Here is a 13,404-nt window from a genome sequence, read left to right as displayed (position 1 = left end):
CTGACTGTATTATTGTATTATCTCTCATGCTCTCAATGACTTTAATATAATGCTTATATATCTCAACCGTACAATTGTGCATTACTGAACCCGAGTGGTAGTATAAGTAGTATCAGCGGGTGGGGGCTGGCCCTTCACCCCCCAGCGCCAATTTTTTAATTTAATACTACACCTCAGAAAATCCATGACCCCGTCCAGCCTTCAAATTTCACCCCCACTTCTAACAACAGACCAAAGGGCAGCTACCTGGGTCCAGATCTAAGAGTCTGCCTCTCACCAGCCTGTAAGACCGTTAGCAAGACACCGAAACTCTTTGATCTCGGTTTCCCTATCCCTAACAGGACAAGGGTTGGTTCAAGGTCAAGTTGTAATCAGAGCACATCACTTGGCTCTACAGTGACTAACCTTTCAACAGTCATGGTGACGCCAATGCTGCTGGCTGTTGTTTCTTGTCGCAAAGATCAACTTTGAGTTAAATCACAGACAACTCATCAGTGCTAACAATAGGGCATCTCCAGGCGGGGCAGGTGAAGGGGCAAGACCATCGTCCTCCGCCCCCAAGGGGAGCATCGGGAGATACCGCCTACAGTTGGCTGAGCAGGAAGTGGAGTTAACACTTGATGACACACGAGTGAGGAGTGGGAGTCGGAAAGCAGGGGGGTCAAGCCGTGCTTGGAAAGAGGAGAGGAAATCGGTCTCCGTGGGTCCCTAAGGGGAATCCGTTGAGCAAGTCTGAAGGTGACAAATCAAGAGCATCTACAAGTTATTTACAATTAGTACAGATAACCCATCACAGTGTGTAAAAAGGAGATAAGGAAGTACTAACTCGAATAACTAAAAATAAAGACGTGGAGAGGTCTCCCCAGGGGGCGGAAGAGCAGATGGGATTAGGAGTTGGGTATCATTTGCAAACCTGCCCTAGTTTTTATATATATATATTTGTATATATATATACATATACATATATAATTTAACCATCTGCCTATCTAGCACTTCACAAAAAATATTCAAGTAAATTGTTTTCACTGGAAATTCCAGCTCAGGGGCTGGGGGAGGGGAGTTTCTTTTAAGATGTTGCGGGTGTTTGTGGCGGTCCTGGTGGAAGCGAATCAGCTCCGCGTTGGCGCACGGTTTCCTAAAGGCCGGTTCTCTGCGCCGTGGGTGGCGGTCAGCGGTGGTTCCGGTCCGCGCCACATTCCGAGGCAGGTTGGTTTCTTTCATTGTGAATGGTTGGTTCCCGTGTATTCGTTTGGGGGGTTGACTGGTGAGTTTTGCTGGTCTTCGTGTAAGTGGCAACTCGAAGACAAATTGAACTACTTGCTTTTGCAGCACAAGGTCTCTTTGGTCAATGAACAAAGAAGGATCATTTTAGTTTTACTTTTTATTTTAGAAGGATCATTTTAACCAACCTCACTAGTCAAGCGTTCCGTTTTTCAGAAAGTGTGACACGTGGATCAAACTCATTTTGTTGTCATTTTGATTCTCGCTGAGCGGCATGGGTGCCAGGCTCCAGGTTCCCTGGGCCCCTCCCCGCTCCCTTCTGGTTGCACCGTCCTCACCCACGTGGTGGGCCTGCCCTGGACAGGCTGGCCTCCTCCGGCTGTGAAGTCATTGTCTACCAGGGAGCGTGGAAGAAATGGTTGGGTGGATTTGACGTAGGGGTAGGGTCAGCCCTGGGAAGGGCTGATCGTCACCAAGGTAGGGGATCTATCCCGAACCCGTTTGCTCTGCGGCCTTGTGAGACCCTTCCCTTCTCCATCCACCCTGCCCTGGCAGGGCTGTGTCCTGGCCCTCAGACGTATCTTCTGTTTTCTAGAGCTTCGTATCATTGGACCCCTGACTGATGGCGGTGAGCTTGTTTGGTTTGGGGTTACACTGTGTATACTCGTGTGTGTGTGTGTGTGTGTGTGTGTGTGTGTGTGTGGTTGCTGCCTTCTTTCACACAGTAGGCGTATTTTGAGGCCCATTCACAGTGTTGAGTGTCTCCATAATTCATTCCTAGTTTTGCTGACTGGTGTTCCTCCGTATGGCTATACCACCCACCGCCATGGTGTCCAATCCAACTTCTAGTGACAGCGCAGACCTGCGAGGGTTTCGGCGGCTGTCAATCTTTATAGAGCAGGCCACCTCATCTTTCTCCCGAAGAGCAGATGGTGCCGTTCACACTGTTGACTTCTGTTAGCAGGCTGGTGTTTGGCCTTCCGAAACGCAGCTGCTCTGAATATGTCAAGCCTGGTACAGACGGGGTTTCTTCCTCTGGGCGAAGCACTTGCTCCCTTGTTGCTAGCTGCCATCGAGGCCATTGGCATGCAAGGCAACTCCTGGGTCACAGGGGAGAGCTCCTCACCGGGCCTTCTTGTGGGTGACCTTTCTGGAAGCCGTCTGCCGGTCCCTTCTCCCTGGGATCTCCAGGTGGGTTCCGATGGCCAGCCTTCCAGGGAGTGGCCGGTGGAAATCTGCTTGCCTCACTCAGCTCCCAAGAAGCGCACAGGAGGGGCGCACTTTGAACTTTTAAGAAACTGGAATTTGCAATTCCCTAATGCCAAGTGATGCCAGAATCTTCCCCTGTGACCAGTTGCCATCTATGTATCTTCTCTGGTGAATTATCTGCTCAGATCTCTGGCTTATGTTTTAAGTGGGGTTTTTGTTGTCTTATTAGTGAGCTTTAAGAGTCCTTTGTATACGTTCCTAAACCTTTTTTGGCGTATTAAGTGAAGGCTCACAGAGCAGACTGCCAGCCTTCCGTTCAACAACTCCGTGCTTCCGCTCATCCATCGCGACGCCCTCACACGTGCCATGAGTTACCCCGCTTCCTCCCTGTGTTTCCCATTCCCAGCCCTCCCTCTTCCCTAACCCCCCAACTTTGTCATTGGTTCGTTGCTGTGCTTTCAGTCTTAAATAGCTGACTATTCTACCAGCGGGCGAGAGGCCGGTTCAAGATCTGAAGTATGACGAAGGAGGGCCCATCAGTCTATAGCCAACCAGTAAACTTGGTCTCTTTTAGGATATCGAGGTCTCCCCCACCCACAGTTTTCTCCCAGGCGATCTGAACCCTGGAGTGCGATCCTCTTCAGCGCAGTTGGTGATGGTAGCCGGGCACCGTCTAGTTCTCCTGGTCTCGGGGTCATGGAGACAGATGTGAGAGTGGTCCGTGAGTTGGTTGGACCAAATCGTGTCCAGGTGTCTTTCCACGTTCACCGTTCTCCTCTCCCCTGGGCGGGGAGAGACAACTGGCTGCACCTTTGAAGGTGGCTTGTGAGCTCTAAGGACCCAGTCACTGCTCACCCAGGTGGGATGTCCAACTTATGCCAATAGATTTTGGTGTCCGCTGTTGGAGTAACCCAGCCTCTGACAACCGCGGGGTTCGTAGGCACAACTGTGGGGCCATAATACGTAAAGAGCACCGTAAAGGCATAGAGGATGGGAGGGAGAGGTAGGAGAGAAGATAAAATAAAGGAGTCGGACACGTGCCACGGTAACATGCCCACCTCAGCCCCTCTTGGTGGTCCACGTGGAGGTGGGAGAAGAGAGAGGGAGTCTTTCCTGTCTTGGGGCATTTATAGGTAGCCATAAGTCAAGCATATTCAGGAGTTACAGACATCACCAGGTGGTAATCTCAGTAAAGTCCTGGAGCTCACAGGTGAGGAAACCTAATACCTGCACTGGGGGAAGACATGAGTGGGGGTGGGCACTGTAGTGGGAGGGGATAACAAGAATGTCTGCTTGACTCAGAGACACAGTCAACCATGTGCTCACTTTCAGGCAGCCTAGCCACTAGGGGAGAATCTGTGGGAATGATGTTTAAAGCAGGATAATGTGCTTGGACTTGACCTCTAATTTACCAAAGTGGTGGCTTTCCTGCCGTGGATTATTAGCTTTCCAGATTCCCTCTGTTATAAGTTTGGGAATAGAGTCTGGTCATATTTCCCTCAGTGTTAGTTTCCCACATCCCCTGAGATGGCGGTCTTGATCCCCTAGGCCCAGCGACTCAGTCCCTCCCAGAGTGTGGTTACGTCGAAGAAATATTTATGTTTCCTCCGGTGTGCTCCACCACATCCATGAGGAGATTTGCAGCAAAGGTAAATACACAAAGACAAATATCCTCCGTCAGATCTATACCTGTCCATGAGCAGACTCCCACGCTCCCCCCACCCCCACCACGCCCCGCCAACCCCCGTCCAGCCTGCACGTGTATCTAAGCATCTATTCAGAGACCCCACAGCCGTAGCACCGTGCACCTAACCATGCTGGCCAAACCTCCATCCTTTTTGGATAGAAGTTTTTGCTGGTTTCAACCAGATATATGTTTTACAAATATGTTCACCCAGTCTGGGGTTTGTCTGTTCTTCTAAACAGTCTCTTTGGAAAGCAGTTTTGTTTTTGTTTTTTAAATGAAGTCCAATTAATCAATTTGCTCTTTAATGGTTCCTGCTTTGAGTGGTCCATTCAAGAACGCTTTGCCTAACCCAAGGTCATAGACATGTTCACTTACGTTTTCTTCTCTTTTTTATGTTTCACATTTAGGCCCACAAAGCGGTGTTTTTATACATATTGTGTGGCAGATGGATCGAAGTTCATTTTTGGCCTACGGGCATCCAATTGTTGCAGCACCTTTCTCCACTGAACTGCTTCTGCATCTTTGTCAAAATTCCGTTGCCCGATGACGTGTAAGGGTCTATGTCTGAGCTCTCTGTTGCATCGATCTATCTGTCTATAACTATACCAATGCCATCCTGTTTTGATTAGTCACTTTATAATAAGTATTTAGATCAGGTAGTGTTAACTTTCCCACTTGGTTCTCTTTTTAAAAAGTGGGTCTAACGCAGGACTTAATCTATTGCTAATGATCTCCCACTACTGAAGCAAACCCTCCTGAACATTCTACTCAGTGCTCTACGGAGTTTGAGCTTTTCTGGCTGGTAGGGATAAGAACTCTCCCTGGTCTTAGACACGCTCCAGACTCTGCTCTCTAATCTTACCGGATAGTTCTTTCTCTTGTGCATGGCTTGATATTCAAGGAGATCCTTCGGAAGATCTCTGGTGTCGACTCTCTGCACAGCTGTCACGGATTGAATTTTGAGCTGTGTGTGTGAACTCGGCTAGACTGTGATTCTCAGTGGTTTGGTAGTGATGCAGCGAGGCAACATCCCCCATGACATGGTCTGATAAGATCAGCCACCAGTTGTAAGGGGATTCGTGTGGGGTGCAACACCCCTTACTCAGGTCACAACCCTGATCTGGTGTAGGGGGAGTTCCCTCTGGAGTGTTGCCTGCATCGCCTCTTAAAAAAGGTAAAAGGGGGAGTCAAGGGAACAGAGAAAGAGGGACCATCTATTACCAAGAAATAAGAGCTGGGAGTGAAACTCTGCTGAGAACTTCCTAGACCAGCGTTTCTCAACCTGTGAGTTGCGACCACTTTGGGGGGTTGAATGATCTTTTCACAGGGGTCGCCTAAGACCATCAGAAAACACATATTTCTGATGATCTTAGGAACCGAAACACGGCTCCTCTATCCATCTCCAGGCAGGTCCGCCCACATGCAGATACACCCACATATGAGTACCCGGCATGATGGCATCATCATGCCTACCCCTTCACATACACCCTGTACAAATACAGGTGTATGTGACAGGGTTGGCGCCATAATGTACTTATGCGGACCAGTCACACGTGTAGAGAGCAGCTACTGTGTTGAAAGCAACAGTATTGGAGGTAAAGCGATACTTCATGAATTATAATTACTGGGTTAATGTAAAAATCATGTACTGTAAAATCATCAAGGACTGCAAATATATATATATATATATATATATATATATATATATATATATATATATATATATATATATATATATATATATATATATATATACATACCATGGGAAGTTAATCTGGAAGCTGATTGGTCTCTTTATATTCAGCTGTGGATGATGTGAATACTGCCCCCTTGTGATAGTAACAGGTATGTAAAAAAACAATGGTAAATCAGAAACTTTAAAGAACTGTCTTCACTGAAATATGCCATGTATCATCTTTTGTATTATTAAAGCTATTGCTATAATTTTTTTCATTAGCAAGCCATCCCATGACAATGGATTGTGTAGAGAAGAGCGTTAAGGAAAGAAAAGATACTGAGGATTTTTTACAGTATGGTTTTACCTCAATCATTACAGCAGGAATTGATAAACTGCAATGTGTTATTTGTTGTGAAGTTCTATCACCTGAATCTATGAAGATGAACAAACTAAAACACCATTTTGATAGCAAGCATCTGAGCTTTGCCGGCAAGGATACCAACTGTTTTAGAAGCAAAGCTGATGGGCTCAAGAAAGCCAGACATGACACTGGTGGCAAGTACCACAAACAAAACGTAGCAGCCATTGAAACTTCATATATGGTGGCACTCAGAATCGCCAGAGCTATGAAACCTCACACCATTGCTGAGGATTTACTGTTGCCCGCGGCCAAAGACATTGTTCGAGTTATGTTCGGAGACAGATTTGCTATGAAATTGAGTGCAATTTCCTTATCTAATGACACTGTCCAGAGAAGAATAGATGACAAGTCTGCTGACAAGATGTTATCTATTGTCTGATGACAATAGATGGCAAGAATACCTGATATTCTCAATCAGGTAATTCAGGAAGTTAAATCTGCTCCACTTCCAATATTTAGCATCCAGCTTGATGAATCTACAGCTGTTGCAAACTGCTCAGTTACTAGTTTACATGAGATATATTAATGATGGCGACTTTAAAAATGAGTTTCTTTTTTGCAAACCTTTTGAAATGACTATTGCACGTGATGTATTTGACATAGTTGGTTTATTTCTGAAAGAGCATAAGATCTTTTGGGAAAAGGTTTGTGGTGTTTGCACAGATGGTGCTCCAGCTATGCTAGGATGTGGGTCTGGATTTCAGAGTCTGGTACTGAATGAGGCACCAGAAGTCATCAGAACTCACTGCATGATCCATCGGCTATATTAGCAATGAAGATGCTGCCACAAGAGTTAAAGGAAGTAATGAAAAGCGTACGACGTTCTGTCGGTTTTATAAAGGCAAGCACTTTAAGCAGTCGACTGTTTTTGCAACTGTGCAATGAGTTGGATGCGCCAAATAATGCTCTGTATTTCACACAGAAGGGAGATGGTTGTCGAGAGGAAAAGTTTTAAAACGTGTTTGAGAGCTTCGTGATGAACTCGAAACGTTTTTAATCAGAAAGCAAGACCTCAGTTCAAAGCACTTTTCAGTGATAAAAGGAAACTGCAGAAAATAGATTACTTGATTGCCATCTTTGCCATCTTGAATGAGTTAAAATTTATCACTGCGAGGACCAAATGCAACATGCCTTGATTTGTCTGATCTGATCATTCCAAATGAAACTTCAGCTTTCGCCAAAAAAAAAAAAAAAATTGGATGAAAATAAAATGTACATGTTGCCTACCTTATCTGCTTTCTTTGAGGAACATGATATTGAACCAGACAAAGGGATTACGATGATAATTTCTGTGAAAGAACACTTGCACGTGCTTGCAGACGAAACTTCATCGTACTTTCCAAATCTACCTGACACCTCATCTGCACTTGCCAGAGGCCCATTCCCAGTCAGAGTTGAAGATCTTCCTGAAACAGCACAAGCGGAGTTCACTGAACTTATTAACAGCAATGCAGCAAGAACTGATTTCCCTACAATGCCAGTTACAACATTCTGGATCACATGTGTGCAGTCATATCCTGTTCTGTCTGAGACTGTGTTGCGCCTTCTTCCATTCCCAACGACATAACTTTGTGAAACAGGGGTTTCCAGCTTGTTGGTTATCAAGTCTAAATACAGAAGTAGACTTGTTGTGGAAGATGATCTTCATTGTGCTCTTGCAAAGACTGCCCCGAGAATTTCTGATCTGATGAGAAAGAAGCTATCTCAACCTTCACACTGACATTGGCTTTTTATGCATACTGTTCCAAAATGTAGCAAAGTAGTTTACTGTTGTTATATTAAGACTGTTACCCATGCTTCAAGACAAAATTTCACTTATTTTTCATTAGAAACAAATATTTCACAATATATAATTACATATTGTTTTTGTGATAAATCACTATGCTTTCATTATGTTCAATTTGTAACAATGAAAATACATCCTGCCTATCAGATATTTATATTACAATTCATAACACTAGCAAAATGACAGTGATGAAGTAGCAACAAAAATAATGCTATGGTTGGGGTCACCCCCACATGAGGACTGTATTAAATGGTCCTGGCATCAGAAGGGATTGAGGACCACTGTCCTAGACCCAAAGGACGATTGAGGAGAAGCTTCTAGATCTCTTTTTCAAAAGTGGACCCCGAACCTGGTCCATAGATGTTGAAAGGAGACAAAGACCTACTTTCGGGGCCTTCTCTCACAGCTGACACCCCGAATTCAGGCTTGTACTCTCCTCAGTTGGGAACGAATACATTTTTGTTTGATAAAGGCATTCGCCCGTGGTATTTCTGTGATCATGGCACTAGATAGCAAAGATGGCAGTTATCTCCTCCCCAGTACCCTGTCTTGTTAATCATGCTAGTGATCTTCATCATAACTCGATCTCCTCCCTCCAAGTCTCTCCTGGGCTGTCCCGGCCCCACAGCCTGGATGCAGGAAGCTGGGAAAATCTTACAACTCCGTCCTAGTCATCTCGTCAGGCGGTCACCCAAACAGCACTCGTGCGTGGATTGCTTTCATGTACTCTCTCACAGTTCTGGAGGCTCGTTCTCTGAGCGAGCATCTCCTGTGGATGCCTTCCTTCTATGAAGCCCTGGGCGGTCTCTGACTCTTAGGTAGCGTGGATTATATGTAATCCTCACATGGAGACGCAAGCCATCTCGGCTCTTGTCTCCGTGTCTCTCCTGGTCAGAAATAATTAGGTTTAGAACACACCCTGCTTGGGTGTGACCTCATTAATAGGACAAAGAAACGTGATTTTCAAACAGGATCATATGCGCAGGTACAAGAGCCAGGAACCAGCGAGGTGGGGTGGGCGGGGGCAGGGAGGACACAGTTCCACCCATAGCACTGATTGTTTCTGCTCCCCACCTCGGGGGTCACGGTCCTTCCTTGCCCAACGGCCAGCGTCTGGGATGCTGCTTCATTTATTACGTCTGCCTACACACACACACACACACACACACACACACACACACACACACTCTTTCAAAGAGGGGAATCGACCCAAACACACACACACACACACACACACACCCTCTTTCAAAGAGGGGAACCAATCCCATCCCTGCTACTCCATCTTCAGCACCCTGGTGGTACAGTGGAATGCTGTGCGCTGGGATCCTCTCGGTCAGCAGCAGTTCAAAACCACGGGCAGCTCCTCAGAAGAAAGATTGGCTGTCCACTCTTGCAAACAGGCACCGCCTTGAGCGCCCACAGGGGTCACCGTGAGTCAGCATCGACGACGCGGTGGCGGTGAGTTTGGTTTGCAGTCAGGGGTGCCCCCTCTTGGGTAGAGTGGACGCCAGAGCTTTCCGGGAAAGCATTTTGAAGTGTCTTCCAGCTTTGCAGCTTGCAGCTAACTATACCTCTGGCAGCGCCCCCACCCACCTCCACCGGCTCCAAACAAGCCTTTTCCTTGAAGGTCTCAGGTGACCGTGTCTGGGAATGGACTCCTCCTAGAGCTGGGTGGCTGCAGGGCAGGTGTGTTTGGGGACCTGTGAGGAGGACAGAGGAGCCCTGGGAAGCGAACACTGCACTCAGATGAGAGAAAACCACGCTGCCTGCTGGGGGAGGCAGCTAGTGGACCATCAGGAGTAGGGGTGGGGGTGGGGGTTACACCCCACCCTGAGGCACATGCTGCAGCTCCCTAGAGCCAGGGCCAAGCAAGCCCAGTCCTGCCTGACTCCAGATCCTGCATTGGGACCACTCACAACCTTGCCTACCTGGCAGGTGAAGAAGAGAGGGGCCCCTGCCCCACCCCACCCCACACACACCACCAAGGGACCGGGTGGAGGACCCCAGCCCCCAGGAGGAGCAGAAAGGGCGAGCAGAGCTGGGCTTTAGGGCGGTGAAGAGTGGTGGCCAGGAAGGTGATGGTTTGGGCTTGAGAGAACCCAGTGCTCTCACCCAGTCCCGAGGGGTGCCACGGATTGGGGTGGAACTCCAATTGGGGTGGAACTCCAACGTTGTGCTGTCTGTTGATGGGGGTGGATTAGGCCTGGGCCTCAGAGCTCCCAGGGGACCCTGGTGTGACATTTGGTCAGGGCCAGGTTGTGAGAGGCACCATGCCATGAGCCCCAAGAGACTCCAGTCAGGAAAGGCCAGGCTGAGGGCGGAGGAGGGGAGGGTGCCGGGTCTGCAGTCTGGCAAAGTGAGGACTGTCTGCACTCTTTAAAAGCCCTCTGTGTCCGGGACTGGGGGCTCTTTCTCATCCCAGATCTTATCTCTAGGTACCTGCCCCCAGCTGGCGCTTCCCCTGGGCATCCTGGGTCCCCTGGGCAGGGGGGAGGGGGCAGATCAAAGGGCAAGGGCCGACAGGGAACCAGAGATGCCTCCTTTGTCTGCCTCCAGGCAAGGCAGGCCTGGACAGGATGGAGGAGAGCCCTGGGCCGGGGACAGCCAGGTGGGGGAGGGGGGTTGTGAAATCAAATCCTATGCATTCACTGTGGACAAAGGAAGGGACTGCCCCCTCCCGCACCCTCCCCCCTCGGGCAGCTGCTCCAACTGGAGGCTTCCGGCCAGCCTGTAGGACATCTGACTCAGGGTCCCTTTGGGGACAGAGCAGAACAACCAGTGGTGATATGCACCTCTCTTGGGTGGGGAGCCAGGTCCACCTCGCCCTCCTGTAGCCAATGCCAAGGTGTTCACAGCGGGGAGGGGTTTAGGAATGAGGCCAGGCTGAGCTTGGAGGGACATGCAAACCCTCCCCCACCCCATTCTCCATGGCCAGACCCCCCAACACCCTCGTCCCTCCTGGGAAAGTAGGCCAGCCACTTGGGTGTAACACAGCCTACCCTAAAGTTCAGGGCTCCCCCATATCTGGAACCCTAGCTGCCTGCACCGTCCAGCGGCAACGTCTCTCCCCGAGGGGCAGGGGAGGACCAGCGGGCAGCAGCTGGGCCACAGGAGGGCACCGGCGCTCTGTAAGGGGGTGATGAGGGTGTGAGAGCCAGCTTCCACTGGCCTCCATGGTCATGTGGGACCTTAGAGTTGGGGTAGATATTTGAGATCGGGTTAGAGGGTTGAGATAATTAGTTTATTGTACCAACCTGGCCGATAAACACATGTGGGGTTAAATGAAGGGCGGTGGGATAAGTGGCTCGGTGAGCCTCACCTTTCTAGTTCTCGGGTCTCTTGCTCTCTGATGGTCGGACCAGGGTGCAGCTGCCTTAGCCAGTTCCCTGCTTCAGCTGGCAAGGTTCACTTCCTGCAAGACATCCTTGAGGGGAAGCCGCATGGACCTACCCTGATGCAGCCCTGAGTGCTGGAACACCTGTGTGGAGACCCCTGCCAGCTCTGAGATGCTTACACATTCACTGACTCGGCTTTCCTTCTGCAGTCAGCGTCATAGTGTGTGTTTTGTGAGGAGGAGGACTTTGTGAATTGGTGTCAGACATATGGGTTAATGGATTTGTGGGCTTGAACAGCACGGAGTTGGGATGTTTTCTTAATGTGTACTTACCCATTACGTCCGCACACACACACACACACACACACACACACACACACACACACGTTGTTGCTGCTGCTGCTGTCAGTTGCTCTCTAGCCCAATTGGTGTCAGACATATGGGTTAATGGATTTGTGGGCTTGAACAGCACGGAGTTGGGATGTTTTCTTAATGTGTACTTACCCTTTATATACAACTCTCTCTTATGTATGAGTTTCTGTGGATTTGTTTCTCTAAAGTACCCAGACTAGCACAAGGGTCATCCCAACTTTGGTCTGAATCCAAGAAGACCCAGAATCTGAGTCCTCTCCCCCCAACTATGTATCCACCTCACAGGTCACCCCTTGAGACCCACTGGATTCCACGCAGGCTCACTGAGCCAGGCGGGGTCTGCATAGGGTGGGTGGGGGCTGGGGTAGGACCTCGACAGGGGCAGGTGGGCACATGGAGACCTGAATCCAGCCTCCTGGTCTCCGGTTGTCTCACACCTCATGATGCCCTGGACTCCCCCCTGGCTTGGGTCTCAAGCCCAGACATATGAGCTACTGCAGGTACCTGCTGCTCAAGCCCCCCTGTGTTAGCTACCCATTGCCACGCTGACATGACAGACGTGGCAGCTTAAAGCAGCACACACGTACTATCTCACCGCTTCCAGGGGTCGGGTGTGGGGACCCAGCTTACCTGTATCCTCTGCTCAGGGCCCCAAGGGGTCCCTGTCAGGGCGCCCTTCAAGCCACACTCCTTTCTGAAGTTCAAAGCGCTCATTCGAAGTCCCATGTTGCGGTTGGGTGCCCTCAGGTCAGTTCCGACTCACAGCGACCCCACGACCTGATGTACAACAGAAGGGAGCACTCCCTGGCCCCGCGTCATCCTCACAGGACTGCCTGTGTCGGAGTCCATTGCTGCAGCCACCGTGTCAATCCGATCGTGACGAGGGTCTCCCTCTTGTCCACTGCCCCTCTACTTTACCATGCAGGAGGTCCTTCTCCAGGGACTGGGCTCTCCCGGCAACATGTCCAGAGTCCGGGAGAAGAAGTCTTGGCCTCCTTGCTTCCAAGGAGCATCTGGCTGTGCCTCTCCAAGGACAGGTGTGTTGGTTCTTCTGGCAGCCCATGATAACTCGAAGACAACTTCGCCAGCACCCTAATTCAAGTGCATTGGCTCTTCTTCCGTCTTCCTCAGTCAAACTCATGTGGCCGGTGGCAAAATCAGTCCTTGGCACTGGAGGACTGAGATCCCTTTTTTCATTTATGGTTTTATTTAGCACAAATAAAACTTGCAAACGGGCCATCTACTCATTTTCTTCGCTGCGCAGCCTGGCGTTGGGATTGGTGACTCTGATGGCCAGCTGGGCTGCCCTTTCTACAATGGCTTTGCGATTCTTGGAGGAAACGTTGTGAGCAATCTCTGCACAGTAAGATTTGTTGCACATCAGCAGCACTTCTAGTTCCTTGACGTTGTGGACCAGGAACTTGCGGAAGCCACTGGGCAGCATGTGCTTGGTTTTCTTGTTGCTCCCGTAACCAATGTTGGGCATCAAGATCTGGCCCTTGAATCTTCTCCGCACCCTGTTGTCAATGCCTCTGGGCTTACGCCAGTTGCGCTTAATCTTGACATAGCGGTCGGATTGGTGCCGGATGAACTTCTTGGTCCTCTTTTTTACAATTTTAGGCTTCACCAAGGGTCTGAGGGCAGCCACGATGCCGGTGGGAGATGGCTGCCTCCTCCGTGGGCAGCGCCGAAGGAC

General features: G+C 49.4%; 1 protein-coding gene across 1 annotated transcript; it reads right to left on the bottom strand.

Moving 5' to 3' along the window:
* Window positions 1-12,946: 12,946 nt before the first annotated feature.
* On the bottom strand, window positions 12,947-13,401 carry LOC101662035 (60S ribosomal protein L32-like; the record flags this gene model as incomplete). Its single annotated transcript, XM_045299315.1, has 1 exon — window positions 12,947-13,401. A coding segment is annotated over one exon (453 nt), but the record flags the coding sequence as incomplete, so codon positions are not given.
* Between the last annotated feature and the right edge of the window lie 3 nt (window positions 13,402-13,404).

Source organism: Echinops telfairi, unplaced genomic scaffold, assembly GCF_000313985.2.
Source record: "Echinops telfairi isolate 266 unplaced genomic scaffold, ASM31398v2 ScPeMD7_7458;HRSCAF=8496, whole genome shotgun sequence".
NCBI lineage: Eukaryota > Metazoa > Chordata > Mammalia > Afrosoricida > Tenrecidae > Echinops > Echinops telfairi.
Note: the sequence above shows the minus strand (reverse complement) of the source record. Positions and strands in the feature narration are given on the sequence as shown.